This window comes from Emiliania huxleyi (assembly GCF_000372725.1).
Source record: "Emiliania huxleyi CCMP1516 chromosome Unknown EMIHUscaffold_132, whole genome shotgun sequence".
In the NCBI taxonomy this organism is placed as follows: domain Eukaryota; phylum Haptophyta; order Isochrysidales; family Noelaerhabdaceae; genus Emiliania; species Emiliania huxleyi.
In genome coordinates this window covers 27,280-44,831 of record NW_005201269.1, presented here as the reverse complement: position 1 = coordinate 44,831, position 17,552 = coordinate 27,280, and the positions used below count along the sequence as shown (strand labels likewise).

Below are 17,552 nucleotides of genomic sequence, written 5' to 3'. Positions count from 1 at the left end.
GTGCGTACTCAATGAGCGTGCAACCTTAGGAAACGATTTCTTTGTTACTCGATTGGGATTCCGCGGCTACGCCGTGCCTCCTCATGAGCATCCCGCGCAGCCTCCCGTCGGACAGCGAGGTCGAGGCCCTCGACAACGCAACCTCTCAGAGCCTCCGCCACCGCCTCTCCCAGCACTGGCGCACCTTCCGCTTTTCACAATACGGGAGACAGACAAAAGAGCGAGCGAGAGTCGAGAGAGCGACGGAGAGAGGTATCTCTTATCTGGCAGCGTGGCACCGCGCGGCCAGCACGCGCATGTATGATGTGTACCGAGACGACTTCTATAGACTATAGCCCGATCCTCACGCCTTCCGCTGTGCATATGTGGTCTTCATTGATCCACGGGCCTCGCGCAGGCAGTGCCAAGCTTATGAGCGCTCCCGCCCCCGGATCCACCCTTACTATTCTCAATCCTGGCCGCGCGTGCCCAGCTGCCAGCTCACTGACCAGTACACGGGGAAGAAGATGCCGTCCGAGAAGCAGCTTCTCGCCAGGCAGGGCACAAGGCCGCGGAAAAAGGCGCGCTCCCCACCCGTTCGAAAGAGTTGGCGCGCAATGTCCGCGGCGCCTTCCCAGCCGAAGGGCTGCGCCGCCATGCGCGTGCGCACCACATCGAGCGGGTAGATGGCAGCCCACGAGGAGACACCCGAGAGAGACCCGGCTCCCACAAGCTTGAGCGCCTGTGTCGCGCCGTCGCCGCTGTCGCCGCCGTCGCCGCCGCCGCCCTCGGCAAAGTTGACGGTGAGCCAGCGGTTCCCGCCAAAGTAGATTGCGCCCGAGACCAGGTCCATCACCACGCACACGCCGATGCCGCGGTATAGGCCGCGAAAGCCGGAACGGCAGACGACAGTTTGCACAACCTCTAGCGGGCCCGAAAAGGCGCGGCCCTCATGCCGCACCTGCAGCAGAATCTTGATGCGATCGCAGGGGTGCAGATAAACTGCGCCGAGCGCACACGTGACTGAGCCGGCGACGGCACACTCTCCCAGCGTCGGCGTTGCTGGCTCGTCGCACAGTGCCCGCAAGACAGCGCTCAGACAGCCAAAGCTCAGCGCCGAGCGGACCGTGGAGGCTGCGAGCGGCACGCTCAGCCCTCGCCAGAATGCCGACAGTCCCTCAGCCGCGAGGATGCTGCGAAAGGCGGCTACCGCGCCTGGGAACGAGCCGACCTGCATCCGCACGCGCAGCGTATCGAGCGGGTGCGTCAGGAACGTGCTGGCCGCGCCTGCACAGGCGCCAGCCGTAAGCTCGTTCCGCGCGCTCTGATGGCTGGACGACGGCGCCATATCCTCGAATTGGTGGCGAGAGAGATAGGATTCCTACCCGGTAGCGGCCGGCCGAGCTTTTCGCGGGCGGTGAAGCCTGCCCGCCCGGGGCCAACAAAATTTCTTTTTTGCAAAAGAGGGCGGCCGACGCTGACTTCTCCCCGCGGGCGGGAGCCCATCGCACCGCCAGGTGGAAGAGAGAGAGAGGTAGTGGGCTCTGAAAAAAAAGTGGGGGGTGTGAGACTGCGTCACAAAGTCAAAGAGTGAAGAGACTACCATCCGTTTGTATTATTAATTAACAGCGAAGGTGCTCAAATCTCGCCGACCCGACAGGCACGCGACACAGGTGAGACCTCGAATGCATGGCGGCAAATTGATGTTTAAAGCACACGACTCACTGTGAAGCAGGCGTCAAGGCTGAATAATAACGTTAAACATGGTCGCAGAAGCGAACCGACGAGACCCTGCCGCAGCTGCCCCTGCCGCAGCTGCCCCTGCCGCAGCTGCCCCTGGCGGCGTCCGCGTCCTCGCCCCCCACGTCGGTCGCCACTGCGGGCTCTGCAACGCTGACGACAGTGGCGGCAGTGGAGACCACTGATCGCCGCGGCGTGCCACCACTGGACGCCTCCGTCCCGCACGACCGCGCGGCGCTGCGCTGGAGGGCGGGCGAGCGGCGCGTCGAGCGCTCCTCCAGGACGGTCCTCGCCCACAAGTTGAATTGCGACAGCGAGCCGTAGCTCGACTCGATGACGGCGAGAAAGTGGTGGCGGTCGGCCGGGAGCACGCAGCGCGCCTGCTGCGCGTCAAAGGCGGCGAGGGACTCCGAGACGGTCTGCAGCCCCTCCTCGGTGGCGCAGGCGGCGATGGGCACCACTGTGATGGCCTCGCGCCTGCCTCCCATCTTGAGGTAGGCAAATAGCTCCATGACGCACCACAGGCGCGAGGCATACGTCGGCCCAGCGAGAATGAGGAGTGATCTGCAGCCAGCAATAAAGATGGGAAGGCAGGGGAGGGCGCGAGTGATGTCGTCCTGGTCCAAGCAGGCCTTGTCGAACCAGAGCCTCGGCGTCCGGCCGTGCCGGTCCTCGAAGGTGCTGGCCCACGCCTTCAACGCCTCCCACTTTGCGGCAGGCGGGTCGTGCCAGCTGTGGCTGATGAAGCAGTCCACCTCGCCTAGCCCGCACCGCTCCGTGCGCTCGGCAAAGTCCGCGGCGCCCGCCTTTGGCCCGACCGGTGACGGGCATGTTGCGGAGCCCTCGCGCCGGCTGGACGGCGCGGAGTTTGCGCCGCCGCGCGAGCACTCCGCCAGATCCTCAAAGCAGAGGCGGTCGAATCGGATGCAGCGGAACTCGGCCTCCGCCACATGGAGGAGCTCCTTCTGCGTCATGCGGCGGCGAAACGAGCAGAGCGACGCGAGCAGCGCCGCCTCCCGCTCCTCCTTGGTTGACCCGAGCCGCCCGAGCGCCGCGAGCGCATGGCCGCGAAGCCAAGGGCTGAGCAAGAAGAGAGAGGAGCCGACGAGGGAGGCGCCGGCCGCCATGATGGGCAGGAAGGATGGATGGTGCCGGTACGGCTTCTCAAGCCGCGCCGCCCGCAGGCCAAAGTAGCCCAGCACGAGCAGGCCGAGGATGCCGAGCACCAGCCGCGCGCTCGCGAGCAGAACGGCGAGCTGCTGTCGGGGTGGCAGCGTGCGAGCGGTGAGCGCGTACGCGGTGAGCGCCGCTCCGGAGAGGCCGATGACGGACTGCGCGGCGTAGTACCAGCACAGGCCAGCGGGGTCTGAAAGCGCGACCGTCGAAAACGAGCGGGCGACCCACGGGCCGTAGAGCGCCAGGCCGAGGCAGCCGATCAGGAAGAGCGCGCAGCCAACGCGAATCTCCTGCACGTCCGTTGGGCGAAGCGAGAGGAAGAAGAGCGGGATCGCCGGGATCGCGATGCAAACTAGGGAGATGGGGTTTACGTGCGCGAGACGAGTGGGCCAGTAGCCGCCGTCCGCCGAGTACATCAGCCACGGAGTGACGCCCCAGACGATGCACGTCGCTGCCAGGGCGAGGACCGCCTCCTTGGCATCGGCAGCGAGCCTCCGGTTCTGCCTCGTCGCACCCCGCAGCCGCTTCCGCACCGCCTCGCTCCGGCGCAGCTTGCTGTAGGCCGCCGCCCGCCCGGTTGCTGGCGCTCGCAGCGAGGCGCGCTGGCTCTGAGCGTCGTCAAAGGTGGCCGTCTCCTCCGCGACGCGCCGGTGGCAGCGGCGGACGAGGACGAGGACGAGGAGCGTCAACGAGAAGCCGCCGCAGCCAGCCAGGTACGCGACGAACAGTGGCGTCGCCCGACGTCGGGCTGCCTCGTCGGCAAGCGCGTAGTCAGAAGCGTAGTCGGGCGACATCTCGGCAGAGCGCTCGCAGAGGCAGTGGAAGCGCCACTCGCACGGCTGATCTCGCTGCTTACCCGACGGTCCTTGCACGGTGGCGCAGTCCTCGTCCACTCGCCTGTTGTTTGGCTGCCCGAAGGCCCAATTGCGGTAGCCTGGGTCGCAGCGCAGCGCAGACGGCTTCCACCCAGCCTCGGCGCCCTGGTCGGTCGGGTACTGGTGCAGCCCGAACCAGGCAACGTAGGTCTCTGTCTCAAGCAAGAGGCTGGCGGCGGCGGCGGTGTCGCTGTCGCTGTCTATGCACGCAAGGGCGCCACCGGCAGCCACGCACTCTGCGGCGCAGCCGGCGTGCGACTGAGCTGTGACAGTGATGAAGTAGGAGGAGTTGCTCGAGTGAGGAGGCTCCGTGCTGGCCTGCGCTGTGCCGGCCAGCGCTGCCACGAGCGAGAAGGCTGACATTGCCCAGCGCGCCCGCTGCGCCGCTGCCAAGGTGGAAGCGTGAGAATGATGATTACACGGCGTCTTGGACTTATTTCTTTTTTTATTACCTGTTTTTCCCGGCCACTCATGCTGAAATTCTGCAAAAACCTTCAGCCGGGCCCTGCCACCCCTTTGGCCTGTACTGGAACTGCTGTGTGAGCGCACTTTCTTTTCTTCTTTGGACAGGCAACCGCACTCGTGTGTTCTTCTAAAGCTCCACCTTGTCCTCATCCTCCACCTCCTCCATCTCACTCGTCTCGCGTGGCTCCTCCCCGCGGTCCTCCGCCGCCGGCGCCGCGCCCGCGCCGCCGTCGCCCTTCCCGAAGCCGCCGAGGTTGATGCCGTCGAGCATCTTCTCCATCTTCTTGAGCTCCTCTGTCGACTGGCTCGCTCCGCCGGCGAAGCTCATCCCCTTGGCCGCGAGCTTCTCGAGGATCCTTCGCCTCTCGGGGTCCTTCTCCGCGCTAAAGTCGCCGCGCATCTGCCGCATCATGTCCTCGTACTTGCCGCCGGGACCGAAGTCGCCGCCGAGGCCCTCCAAGCCAGGCATGCCAGAGCCCTTCGGCTTCTTGTACTTCTTATCCGGGTACTTTTCCCAGTACCTAATGGCGTCACGCAACCTCGCGGGCGCGCCGCGCGGACCGCAGCGTGCGGTGGCAGCGGCTACTTGCGCATCACGCCCTCCTTGTACGCCTTGGCCTTGAGCGCGTCCTTTGACAGGCCCTTGTAGCTAACGCCAACTTCGTCGAAGATCTCCTTGAGCTCTGCGGCGGCGGCGACGGAGGAGTGGGTGGGTGTTTGTGCTCTCACGCTGCGAGTAGGACACTCGCAGCGCTGCGAGAGGAGCGCTGGAAGCACGCACGTCGAGTCGTCTTCATCTTGATGGCCTTCTGCTCCTCCTCCTTCTCGGCCTGCGTGCGCGCCGTCGAGGGGGCGAGCAGCAGCAGCACGCAGAGCCACAGCAGCGCCATGGGCGGCAGACGGAAGGCGCGCAGGGTATTGCTGCCACGTCAACAGGTACAGGTGGTGGGATAAAAAGGACTGCGGGGTGTGTGTGTGTGTGTGTGTGTGTCACTCACACAAAGGACTGCTGGTGGTGAAGAAATATGAAAGATCTCAGCATCTCTCCAAAGCACAGCCCTGCTCACCACCACTTGGTGACCCAGGTAGCCTCTGTGTGAGTGTGAGTATACACACACTCACTCACGGTAGCCTCTGGCTCGCCTTTGCATTCGGCTCCACCCCAGCTCTCTGGAGCTTCGCCACGACAGCACGCCGACGGCAAGCTCTGAGGTCCGTCTGGTGGGCCTGCTATATGGCCACAGCCGCCGCCCCGCACATGCAGCTCGCACCATGACTCCAGCAAACCGTCGTTCGTATAAGCCATATACCCGGGTACGAAAATGCAGGCCTCTCACACAGCACACTGGCACTAAATATAGCCGTGTGTGCTGGCGTCCGGGTCCCAGCGGGTTTTAACGTTACAGCCCACGGAATAAAGAATCTTACAACAAAACTCCCTCGCACAACACTGGGCACAGCGAGGTTCCGCAGCGCCGCCGCGGCCTCCACTTTCTGCCCGTCCGTGCCGCTGCGCACCAGCGCCACGAGAGGCGCGATCCCGCCTGCGGCCGCAATCGCCGCTTGGACGTCAGCCTTGTGCTTGCGCAGGTCCACAACGTTGTCATCGTTGGCTCCCGCGAGGTTCGCCAGCGCCGCCGCGGCCCGCTCCTTCAGCTTGTCCCCTCCGCTGCTCAGCTGCAGCACCAACTCCGGCACGTCGGACATACTGTGGCAGGTCCTCTGCCGTCTGTTTGCTGCCCGCTTCATCAATGCCGGGACAATACTACTCGAGATCGCCCGCGCGTGCTCCTCCTTCGCCACGCGCGCCGCCGCCACCGCGCTCGCCGCCTGCCGCGCCGCCACCTTCCACCGGTTCTTCTCACCGGCCTTGGCGTCATTCTCCGTCTCCCACGCGGCCAGCTCGGCCTCGGCGCGCGCAGCCGCCGCCTTGCTCGCCGTCAGCTCGTCCTCTATCTGCCGAGCGACCTCGCTAAGCGCGCCCTGCACCGACGCGTCGAGCGCCTTGATTTTCGGCAGCTGCCCCTCCTTGTCCTTCTGGTTGGTGACAGTGACGTCGGGCTTGGAGAGGAAGGCGTGCGCCTGCTCCGGCGTCTTTTTCGCCCACTGGTGGACGAGCAGCTTCGTAAATGACTCGGCCTGCGCAGCGGCGTTCTGGATGCAAACAATGTGGTGCCGTTCGTTCTCGGTGCCCACCGCCGACTTCAGGCCGGAGGGGGTGGCGTACTGCATGGACATCCACGACTCAAACTGGGTCCAGAAGCGCGACACGTACGACATATCGAGGAGGATCAGGACGGTGGTGCCGAGGAAAAGCCGGTTCACCTCCTTCAGCATCCTCTTGAAGGCGGCCGCGTCCTCCGCGCAGCGCGAGCCCTTGGGCTGGTCCTGCGGCATGCACGCCGAGTCTATCCAAACACGCTCAATCTTCTTGCCGGTGGGCGAGTTGAGGAAGCCCTTGAGCGCCTTGAGCTGCTCGCCGTCGGGGTCCGGGTCGTCCGGCTGCATCCAGCGGTGCGAGACCGCCAGCGTCGTCTCAATGTGGGTGCCCTTCACCACATCGGCGTAGTCGAGCGACACTTCGACGAGCGGCCCTTCGGTGGTGTACTTGTCTCGGATCTCCTGGAAGAAGGGCAGGCTCTTGCCGGGGAACTGGCGCACAAAAACAGCGTCCAGCATGAAGAAGGTGCGCGCGTGGGCGCTGCCGTCGTCGTCGCAACGCTGGTCGGAAGACATCGGAAACAAGGACTGCGCAGAGACGCTAACACGCCTTGATTGGCGAGTCACGTTCGTTGTTTGTTTTTTTCCTCTCATCCCGACCATGGCGGCGTGTGTGAAGGATGCGCGGCCGAGCCGCTGGCTGGCGCCGCTTGAACGTCCAAGATGGCCGCAGCACAGACCAGACGCCGCGCCGCAGGCCAAACCAAGCCGGTTTGCGGTCGAGCTGTCGAGCTGATTGGGCCGGCGAAGAGTTTCGGATCGGAGTACACCAACCTGGCCAAGCGGAGCGAAGTCAAAATCGGACGTGCGAGAGAGAGTGTGTGCCAGCGAGTGGTCGTCCGAAAATCGAGAAAAAATGTCTTGCTATTTCTGCAGTTCCCGTGCCCCATTCATGTCCCCAACACGGGCGCATGCACTCCGTAGCCTCAAACTCCGCTGTCACTAGGGGTCCAAGAAAAGAGAAAACCAAACACCAAGTGACACGCAAAACGCAATCGCGAAAGGACAAGGTCAAAATCATGATACGCCATGCTGCCGCCCATGTTCCCACCACCGGAACTATAACCCCCGTCGCCTCCACTCTCATCGCCCTTCGCGCCAGCACCTTCAGTTCCGGGCTGATGGTCGTTATTGGCGTTGACATCATCTGCGACGACTTCTCGTAGGCGCCGGCCAGTGAAATCGCGACACCGATGGTGAGAAGAACAATAACGCCGGAGCCAGCGAAACCGCGTGCAAGGACAGGGCGAATGGCCTGGCCCGGTGGTGCGGGATCAATTATCACCTTCGTGTACAACATGTGCCTGAGGAGCAAGCGGAAGGCGCGTGACGCGTCATGGCCCGGGCTCGCAATAGGTTAAAGAGCGCAAGGCTCGCAATAGGTTGAACTCGTGGAGGCCGATCTCGAGAGCGAGAACGAGGCGGCGCGGGCGGTGGCGGTGGCGCGGATCACCGAGCAGTGCGAAGCGTCGCACGCGCCTTCGATCTTCGCGCTATGCTGCCGGCTCGTCCCCGGCTGGAGCGTGGCCACAGACACGCTGCTGAGCTGCGAGCCGGTCGGCGGCGGTTTCTCGGGAGCCAAGCTGTGGAAGGTGTCGCGGGCTGCCGGCGACAACGACGCCAGCGGCAGCGGCGGCGGTGGTAGCGGCGTGGGGGACACGATGACCTCCGGCTGAACATGCCGATCGCGGGCCGTCGCCGCGGCCAAGGCCGGCGGCGCGCTCAGGACGAGATCGCCAAGTGCCTGGCGCCCGGCAAGATCGGTGGCGTCGACTGCGCCGCGCTGGACGCGGTGCAAGGCTCGAGCCGGTTCCCTCAGATGTGGCACGATCCGCTCTTCGAGTCGTTCACCGCGCTTGAGTACCTCAAGGGCGGCGACCTCAGGGACGGGGTCGGCGGGACCATGGCCTTTGAGCACGCCGAGACGGCTGCCGAGCTCGGTGCGGCCATCGCTGAGTTCCACTCGGCCGGCCGCGGCGACTGGCACGCGAAGCTGACCGGTGGCGTCAACCCGCTCGACACAGTGGCCGGCAAGATGCCGCGAGCACTGGTGATGGCGCTCCGCGTGGCGCGATCGGACGACCTCGTGTCGCTGTTCCGGGCCTCGACGATGCTCAACCGGCCGTGGATCGTAAAGCAGCTGGCCACGATTGCGGCGCTGCTGCCGCCTGGCTCGCTGCTCGGCCGCTCCGTCGTCGGACACGGCGACTTGCACGACGGCAACCTGATGCGCCGCGAGGCCGGCGGCAGTAAAACTGATCTGGTCGTGTGCGACTTTGACCGCGTTGCCGTGATGCAGGCTGCCGCCGACCTCGGCGGGTACATGGGGAACCGCGATGGCAGGTACAAGAAAAAGTGGCCGATGCTCGAGATCCGACGGGCCGCTGCCACGGCTTACATCGAGAACACCCCGGCCGACGTGCTCGCCGGCTGCACCCGAACCACGGTGGACGAGGTGGTGATCGACATGGAGGCCGGTATGCTGATGCGCACCGCGTTTATTGCGCTGGTGCTGCCCGGGTTCCTCCCCGGACAGATGGGCGTGACCATCTCCAAGTGGCTGTGCGAAACCAGGATCAAGAAGGCTGCTGAGGTGCTTCAGCGGTGCGCGACCGACTCGGCGCTGGCCGAGCGGGTGCTCCGCGAGGGGGTGCTCGTCGTCGCCGACGTCGCCTAGCCGACCCCCCAGCTGCTGCCCGCCTTCTTCAGTCCCGCCGGCGTGTACATTGACGTGTTAAGTAGCTCTGTTTTAGTACCAAGTTCTGAGACTAACCTCGCATCTCCTCCCCCGGTGGGTTCGGGAAGGGGGGGTCGGCGAGAACCGAGATCCTCTGGAAGGCGGCGGACGTGCTGCAGCACAAGCTGGCGCGGGAATTGGCTAGGGCTGCAGAAGCAGCGTATCTCAGTCGTTCTTCACGGTTCACGCGGCCATCGCAGAGCAGATTGTGAATGAGCTTGCCTGCGGCGAGGGCGGTCGAGTGCACGGAGCTAAGTGCCTCGCCGCCCTCGCGGGAGTCGCTTAGGCGGCTCCCGTGGTGTACCTGTGTTAGTAAAGAAAGAAAGAAAACGGACAACCCAAGGGAGGGATGGTGTTAGTGCCAGTGCGTGGGCTAGAATTCTTCCTTCGCACTGCTGCCCACCCGGCGCACCTGCGCTGTCGTCGCCGCCGGAGGCCGATGGCGGACGCGCCGGCTGCCGAGCCGGCCGAGGAGGACGTCATCGTCGACCCGTGGACCGTCTCTGGCAACATCAACTACGACAAGCTGATTGAGCAGTTTGGCTCGCAGCCGCTCACGCCCGCGCTGATTGAAAAGTTCGAGCGTGTGACGGGCCGCACGGCGCACACGTGGATCCGGCGTGGCATCTTCTTCTCGCACCGCGACCTCGACGCGATCCTGGACAACCACGCCGCCGGCAAGCCCATGTACCTGTACACGGGGCGAGGGCCGTCCTCCGAGTCGCTGCACCTCGGCCACCTCATCCCGTTCCACTTCACAAAGTACCTGCAGGACGTGTTCCGGTGCCCGCTGGTCATCCAGATGACGGACGACGAGAAGTTCCTGTGGAAGGACCTGCAGCTCGACGAGTGCCACCGACTCGCCGCCGAGAATGCCAAGGACATCATCGCCTGCGGCTTTGACATCACTCGCACCTTCATCTTCTCGGACCTCGACTACATCGGCTCGATGTACCCAAACATCGTGCGGACCCGCACCCTGGCCCCGCCGAGCCGCGCGCGCGCGCGCGTCGGCCCTCACGGCGCGCATCTCCCGGGTGCGGGCAGGTGCGCATCCAAAAGGCGGTGACGTACAACCAGGTCCGCGGCATCTTTGGCTTTGACGACTCGTGCAACATCGGCAAGCACGCCTTCCCGGCGGTGCAGGCGCGGACTCGGGTCGGTCTGGGTGCGGGGAGGAGGAGGGGGGGGGGGGGGGGGGCTTTTGCCCCCACCCCGTCGCGGCGGTGCATGCGACGGGAGTGGGCGGAGGCACGAGAGTGGGCAAGAGGCTGGGCTCTCCTCTGCCGGGGCCCGCCCAGAGCCGCGCGCCCGCCGCCGCCCACCACCCCACCACCCCGGCATCACTCCCCGCCACCTCCCGCCGCTCCCCGCCGCTCCCCGCCGCCACGCCGCCCGCCTCGCCCGCCTCGCCCGCCTCGCCCGCCGCAGGCGGCGCCCTCCTTCCCCAGCTCCTTTCCTCACATCTTTGGCACGCGCGTCGACATCCCCTGCCTCATCCCGTGCGCCATTGACCAAGACCCGTACTTCCGCATGACGAGGGACGTCGCGCCGAGGCGCGGGCTGCCCGAGAGCCGCGCGCATGCGGGCGGGCGGAAACCTCGCGCCACGCCTCCGACCTCGTCGCCCCGCAGGCTCGGCTTTCTCAAGCCGGCACTGCTCCACTCAAAGTTCTTCCCCGCGCTGCAGGGTGTGCACGTCTCGCAGTCGCCCCCCACGCTCCCGCCCCCCCACCCACCCACCCACCCACCCACGCGCACACACGCCGCCCGCACCGGCCGCGCCGCCCGAACCGAAGCCAAGGCCGCAGCTGTGCCTGGACGCGTCCACTCGACGCGTCCACGGCACGAGACGCGTCCACGACACGTCCCCAGGCGCCGCCTCGAGGAGGTGTAGGCCTCTGGAGGGGTGAGTGGCGATCAATGAGTACCCTTAGGCGCCACCTCGAAGATGTCTGCTTCGGACGAGAGCTCTGCCATCTTCTGCACCGACAGCCAAAAGCAGATCCGCGACAAGGTGCCGCTCACCCACGCGCACTGGGCCTTGCACTTTGAATGCCGTGGGGCGCCTGTCGTTAGACGTGGAGACGCGAGGGTCGCCCCCCCTTGCCCCACCACCTCGTGTGTGTGGAGAAGCTTACCTAACCTTACCTTACCGACAAGGTGAACCGGTACGCCTACTCGGGCGGCCGCGAGACGGTAGAGGAGCACCGCGAGAAGGGAGGAGACCTCGCGGCGAGACGTAGCCGAGAGGGAGCCGAGAGGGTGCCGAGACCGCCGGGGCCCCATAGCTGGCCGCGAGATCGCGAGAAGCACGCGCGGCGGCCGCTCTCACCCGCCCGCGCGCGCTGGCCGCTCTCAGACGGACATCTCGTACCAGTGGCTGCGCTTCTTCCTGCACGACGACGCGGAGCTGGCGCGCATAGGAGACGAGTACTCCTCCGGCCGCATGCTCTCTGGCGAGATCAAGGCCGAGCTCGTCAAATGCCTCGTGCCGCTCGTGGCGCAGCACCAGCAGGCGCGGGCGCTGGTCACGGACGACGTGGTCAAAACCTTCATGACGCCGCGGCCGCTGGTGGGGGCGTCTGCAGAGTCGTAGAGTACACGAGTCTACGTAGGTACGAGAGCGCGAGAGCGGTAGCCGGCGGCGGCGGCCCCAAGGCGCAAGGCGCAAGGGGGGGGGGGGGGGGCAGCGCCAGCGGGCTGAGCTCGAGACGGGTCGCCTCGCAGTGCTGCTGGCTCGTGCGGGCGGGTGAGCATGCGCACGATGGAGCAGGGCTGTGGGATACGTTGCGGGTGCCGCATGTGCTCTGGATATCCCAAATTTGGGGACGCCAAATCGGTTGCCACGGTGTCCATCGAAAACCTCGCGGCGATGAAAACCACCCATCCCCCAACACTACGCCCGCACGCCCACGGCCGCAGAGGCATGGAAGACGAGCTTCCTGGCGTCTCCACAGCCTGCAGCCAGCGCTCACTTTTGGTGCACACCTGCCCAGAAGAATTTTATTCGCGCACTCTCTGAGCCATTTCCCCCAGTAATCACATGCCGGAAAGACCACTCGGAAAGACACCTCGCAGCGCGCGATACGTGACCGGAGCGGTACGCCTCGGCGCCGCGAGAGCAGCCGGTCGGCGTGGGCACCAAGCGCGGCCGCCGGGCGCCTTCGCACCGACGAAGAAAGAAAAAGAAAGAACGCTCAAGCCAAGGGAGGGATGGGAGGACGGCACGCCGCCACCACACAGGGATTTCACTGGAAGGAAGGTGTGTTGCTCTAGCCGTCGCCCACCCTTGGGCGTCTGCCTCTCCTCGCACCGACGGAGGTTGGAGCCTAGAAATTCTTTTTGTGGCGATGTCCACCCCGCCGCGCCGCCGCTCGCGCCGCCTCGCCTCCGCCGCCGCCGCCGCCCCCTCGCCAGACACGCCGCCGCCCGCCCGGCTCCTCGACCTCCCCAGGGAGCTCCTCGAGCGCGTCCTCTCTCGCTGCGACAGCCCCCTCGACATCGCTCGCGTCGCGGCCGTCTCGCTGCTCTTCCACGCCTCGCTTGCGGAGGAGGGCATCCGCTTGTGGGCGCAAGAGCGCGGCTTCGAGCTGCCGGCGCAGCCAGAGGGCGAGCGTTGCGTCGTGCAGTGGCTGTGCTTCGCTGCGCTGCTTTGCGAGTCCAACCCGCCGGCGAGGGCGGCGGGAAGCGAACGGCACAGCCTCGTGAAGAAGTGAGTGCTCGTGAGAGAGTGATCTTTATCGCTTGTTGAAACACGTTGTTAGCCGCTTGGAGCATGGAGATGGACGATGGAGGCACTTGGACTTGCAGGTCCGCTGCGCACCGCACGGTCGGCACGCTGTGGAGCACGATGGGAGACGGTGTTTGCGCTGGCAGGGTCCTAAAAAAGGTTCCTTTTTGGGTTCGGCGGAGGAGCTGGGGTCGGCGGAGCTGCGCTTGGAGCAGCGCGGCGGCTCCACGGGCGCATCGGCGATCGAGCGGCGGCGGGCGAGCACGGCGTCCAGGGACCCGGGCGCTGAGGCGGGCGGAGCGGGCGGCGCGGCGGCGGCGGCGAGGCCGACCGGCCTTCTGCAGAGGGCGCGAGCAAGGACACTCGCAGTCCGGGCGACGGAGCTCGAGCGGGAACGGGGCTGGCGGCCGGTGGGTCCGGGGAGGGGGGAGGAGGCTGCGGGACGGAGGCGGAGAGCATGGTCCTTGGCGGCGGCCTCTAAACTACCCTACGCCAAAGAAAAATAAATATTTCACCCAGACGAACGAAGAAGAGGTGACAGGAGACACAAGCCAGACGAACGATTGCTCATCGTCTGCTTGTATTATGGGGGTGGCCATCGATTGCCTGCCCACCAAGCCGCTTGACGAGCCCACTGATGACGCCGCTAAAGCCGCCGCCACTGCTCACAAAGACGCGAGCGTGCGCCATGTACACGACGTCGTCATCCGCCCGCTGCCCAATCCTGAGCTCCACGAAAAAGCCTTTCGCTCGAAAATGGTCCCGCACACCATTGATGTACTCAGTGCTCGCCGGCCAGATGTTCTCCGCGAGCTGGTAATGCGTGCCAGCGACGAGGATAAGGTGCCGCGTCGAGAGCTGCTGCACGTACTGGTCGAAATGACTTAGCGATTTCACATAGGGCCGCAGGCCATCGCGCAGCACGCCGGGGACGCCGCCGTGCGAGATTATATCCCTTGGAACGCCGTCATGCAATTTCTTTCCATCGAGGACGTCTCCGCACCGGAGGTGCAGGATGGCTGCATCGGACGGCGGGACCATCGATGGGTGGCTGGCCCTATACTCTCGCACAACCCGCGCTAGGATGACATAGTCCCCTGAGCGAGTGGTCGCTCTTAGGTATCTGCTGGCGATGCTATTCGGGAAGTGTGCAAGGTGAAAGCTCTCGAGCATGCGTCTGAACGAATCAAACCTGAAGACATCGCCCAATCTATACCCACTTGGCTGGTCGCCCGATGCTGGAAACAGAAGATAGTTGCACCCGTTCTTGTTGCATGGGCAATCACAGCCCTGGTAGCCTCGCATGGGCAAAGCCGGCGGCGCTGGAGGTGCCCGGCCTTGGTCTGCCGCCGAAGCAGACGCGTTGAACACGCTGCGGAAGACGCGCTCGTCGTTCACTCGCGTCGTGTTGAGCGCCAGACCGAGTGCAAGATGGAAGATGTGCTCGTAGATGATGCCAATCTCCGAATGGCCGACGGGATTCCTCGCAGTGCGCTCGAAGCCAGCAAAGGTCTTGCCAGAGGGCGTGTATCCACTAACGGGCAGCAGGGCTGCAGATCGCAGCGCTGACCACCACTCAAGCGAGCGGCTCCGGATAGCGCGGCGCGTCAGTAGCCACGTATTGCAGCAGTGTAGATGTAGCGATTGTCCGCGAATGTCGGGTAGGCCGTGTAGCGGGCCGAGGGTCTGGTTTAGGTGGCGATAAAAAAGGTCCAAACCCCGCCGGACGTCGTCCTGCCCGTTCCAACTGCCAAGGACCCGTCCGTCGACGAATGTGTCTCCGAGCGGCACCGCAAGTGACTCACGCGACAGGCTGGAGACCGAGCGCTGCGAGCGGAGAAGCAGGTCCAGTCCAAGTCGTAGGTGGCTGTTGCTCCCGTGCAGAAGGTAGACACAGGGAGGAAGCGTTGACCACCGCCACATTATCCACTCCAGGTATCCGTATCCCTCGTCGCCCTTGTTGTCTACGGACAAGATCGAGCGATTCGACAGCAGGCCGCATTGTTCGACTATGGTTGCATCCCATGGTAGCCACGCGGGCGGCGGCTCCCGACATCTCACCCAGACGACCTCGCACATCGCGGTCATGCTGGCATTCGCCGCAGCTGGCTTGGCATCAAAGCGTTGCTGTCGCTCCTTCATTTTGGCCGGCATCAAAGCTGGCGAGAGTACGGTCTCCCCATGCAAACATGATAGTCCGTGTCGCCGTGCGCACGAACATGCAGATGGAAGGCCGGCCCGAAATCTTCGCTGCGCCCGGAGTTTCGCGCGCCACCAAACAAAGCTTGCCGGCTTGTGGGCGGGCGGATCTGTCCTGCTGCAGGGATGCGTGCACGCACGGATGGCTTCGCCCTCATAGCTGCCGGCATAACCCATGTTGGTTTGGGTAGGAGCCGTTTCGCCAGCTTTGACGTCGGCCATGATCAAGGAGCTGCGACAGCAACGCTTTGACCCCAGGCCGGCTGCCGCGAATGCCAGCATTGCTGCGGCTTCGTGGGTGGATTACCAGAACACCACGGTGATGGAATCTGCCTGGCTTCAGAAACAGGCGGTGCTTCGCGAGGCTGCAGCACGTGCACGCAGCACAAGGCGGTCGGCTTGGCCGGTGCGAGAAGGCACAGCGAGGCGCGGTGCAATCAGTGGAAGCACCATCGGATCAAAAAGAACGCCGACGCTGCCCTACAGGCTGCACAGACAGTGCTAGCTCTTTATAGCGAGGCGACCAGGCGCGAGATGTTCACTCTCGCGCCACATCCCTACAACGGGGTGCATTGTACCCACTTGCACGCCGGCACGAGCGCGACGCCGCAGTGGGGCAAACGGGGCATCTGGGGCTAGCTCAGCTATGAGCATCACCTCTGCCGCTTCTCGCCATCCCCGAGGAGCAGCGCGCCCGAAGCAGGTGAGTCACGGCCGCTAGGTACAGCGAGCGCGGCGGGCCAGAAGCGAGAAGGGAACGAAGGAGAAAATCAGCAGATTCCGATGGCGGAGGCTCGGCATGCTCCTGCCGTCGCGGTGCTAGACAGCAAGCTATACGCTGTGGGAGGCTTCAGCAACGGCGACGACGACGGCCTCCTCAGCTCGGTCGAGCGGTACGACCCGGCGTTGGATGCGTGGCAGGCGGTGGCGCCGATGGCGGCGGAGCGGAGCGAACATGGCGTGGCGGTGCTCGACGGCAAGCTGTACGCCGTGGGCGGCTTTGGCGACGACGGCGGCCTCAGCTCGGTCGAGCAGTACGATCCCGCGACGAACGCGTGGGAGGCGGTGGCGTCGATGGTGACACCACGCGAGAACCACGCCGTGGCGGTGCTCGACGGCAAGCTGTACGCTGTGGGAGGCTACAATGGTGGCTACCTCACCTCGGTGGAACGGTACGATCCCGCGACGGACGCGTGGGAGGCGGTGGCGCCGATGGCGACGGCACGGTATAATCACGCCGTGGCGGCGCTCGACGGCAAGTTGTATGTCGCAGGCGGATTGGGTGCCGGCTATAACCGCCTCAGCTCGGTGGAGCGGTACGACCCGGCGTTGGGTGCGTGGGAGGCGGTGGCGCCGATGGCGGCGGCGCGGGTCCTCGCTGTCTTTCTTTAGACGGCTCTGTTAGACTGTTTTTCTCTCCCGTAGAGCGTAGTTGTTAGATGACCCTCTGTTCTTAGACTACTATTAGACACACTGTTTCGCGGAAAATAATAAATATATAAAGGGGGGAGTAAGTTTGGAAGGCGAACCATACACAGTCCGACCAACGACTGGGACACCCTACGTGCTACGAGGCACTCTCATCTCTCTGTCTCTCACAGACTGTTTTTGATATTGCCTCGATTTTGTTTTTGTTTTCCATCGACCCCGACTCAGAGGCGGCGGGCGGGCGCCCACTCACCGTCACCCAGAGATCAAAAACGCTCGGCCCAGGGAAGAACGAGCTCCGCGCGGCGCGCGAGGCGGTGTGTGTACATGCATGCCGCTCCCTCTCTGAACTCTGCGCTCTCATCGCCACAGCTCTCGCGTCGGCGGCTCATGCGGCGATGGTCTCCTTGTCCGCGGGCGGGCCGATCGAGTCCTTGATCTTGTCTGGGATGTGGCTCGGGTCCCAGATGTTGTTTGAGATGTCCTCCTCGATGGCAGCCTTCCACTCCGGGTTCTTCTCGAGGATCGAGGCGATCGTGAGCGTGTCGATCTGCGGGTGGGGAGGCGGGGTGAGAGGAGCCGGGTCAAGGAGGGGGGGGGGGGGGGGCAAGGACCCGGGTCAAGGGGGGGGGGGGGGGGCCTTTGGAGGCCTGGGGGAAAGGGGCTTTTGGAAAAAGGGGGGGAGCTTTAAAGGGGGGGGGGGGGGGCCGCTTTCCCCCCTTGGGGTCGCTTTTTATTTCCCCCCGGGGGGAAAAGGGGTCCCCCTGGTTTTTTTTTGAGGACGACTCCCTTTTGGGTGACCCCCCCTTGAGCCCCTTGGGCCCCCCACTTCCCTTTGGAGACCAGGGAGCCCCCTCTGCCCTAAATTTTTTTTTTTCCCCCGAAATTCCCGCCCCCGGTCCCCCCCCAGGGGGAAGGGGCCCCCCCTTAAATTTCTCAAAAAAATCCCCCCCCCTGCCCAGGGGGGGGGGGGGGGAAAAAAGTTTTTCCAAAACCCCCCA

The 17,552-nt window shown here is 64.9% G+C and overlaps 5 protein-coding genes across 5 annotated transcripts in view; 3 read left to right on the top strand and 2 right to left on the bottom strand.

Moving 5' to 3' along the window:
* Positions 1–448: 448 nt before the first annotated feature.
* Positions 449–1,330, bottom strand: EMIHUDRAFT_70787 (hypothetical protein; the record flags this gene model as incomplete). The annotated part of the gene is made up of 1 exon (XM_005788734.1): positions 449–1,330. A coding segment is annotated over one exon (882 nt), but the record flags the coding sequence as incomplete, so codon positions are not given.
* Positions 1,331–7,705: 6,375 nt separating this feature from the next.
* On the top strand, positions 7,706–9,132 carry EMIHUDRAFT_226365 (hypothetical protein; the record flags this gene model as incomplete). Its single annotated transcript, XM_005788733.1, has 3 exons — positions 7,706–7,744; positions 7,838–8,047; positions 8,182–9,132. The coding sequence occupies 3 exons, from the start codon at positions 7,706–7,708 to the stop codon at positions 9,130–9,132; spliced, it is 1,200 nt and encodes a 399-aa protein (XP_005788790.1).
* A 452-nt stretch (positions 9,133–9,584) lies between these two features.
* On the top strand, positions 9,585–11,790 carry EMIHUDRAFT_455075 (hypothetical protein; the record flags this gene model as incomplete). The annotated part of the gene is made up of 7 exons (XM_005788732.1): positions 9,585–10,156; positions 10,240–10,338; positions 10,624–10,748; positions 10,827–10,882; positions 11,129–11,208; positions 11,355–11,426; positions 11,554–11,790. Exons 1-7 carry the CDS (start codon positions 9,632–9,634, stop codon positions 11,788–11,790), a joined length of 1,194 nt encoding a protein of 397 aa, XP_005788789.1. The 5' UTR covers positions 9,585–9,631.
* A 752-nt stretch (positions 11,791–12,542) lies between these two features.
* Positions 12,543–12,964, top strand: EMIHUDRAFT_440597 (hypothetical protein; the record flags this gene model as incomplete). Its single annotated transcript, XM_005788731.1, has 1 exon — positions 12,543–12,964. A coding segment is annotated over one exon (403 nt), but the record flags the coding sequence as incomplete, so codon positions are not given.
* A 3,808-nt stretch (positions 12,965–16,772) lies between these two features.
* EMIHUDRAFT_455074 (hypothetical protein) overlaps positions 16,773–17,552 on the bottom strand; it is a 1,590-nt gene continuing 810 nt past the window's right edge. The window contains exon 4 of the mRNA XM_005788730.1: positions 16,773–17,068. Within this exon, the coding sequence (XP_005788787.1) occupies positions 16,940–17,068 (129 nt within the window). The 3' untranslated portion in view covers positions 16,773–16,939. The remainder of the gene's footprint in view (positions 17,069–17,552) is intronic.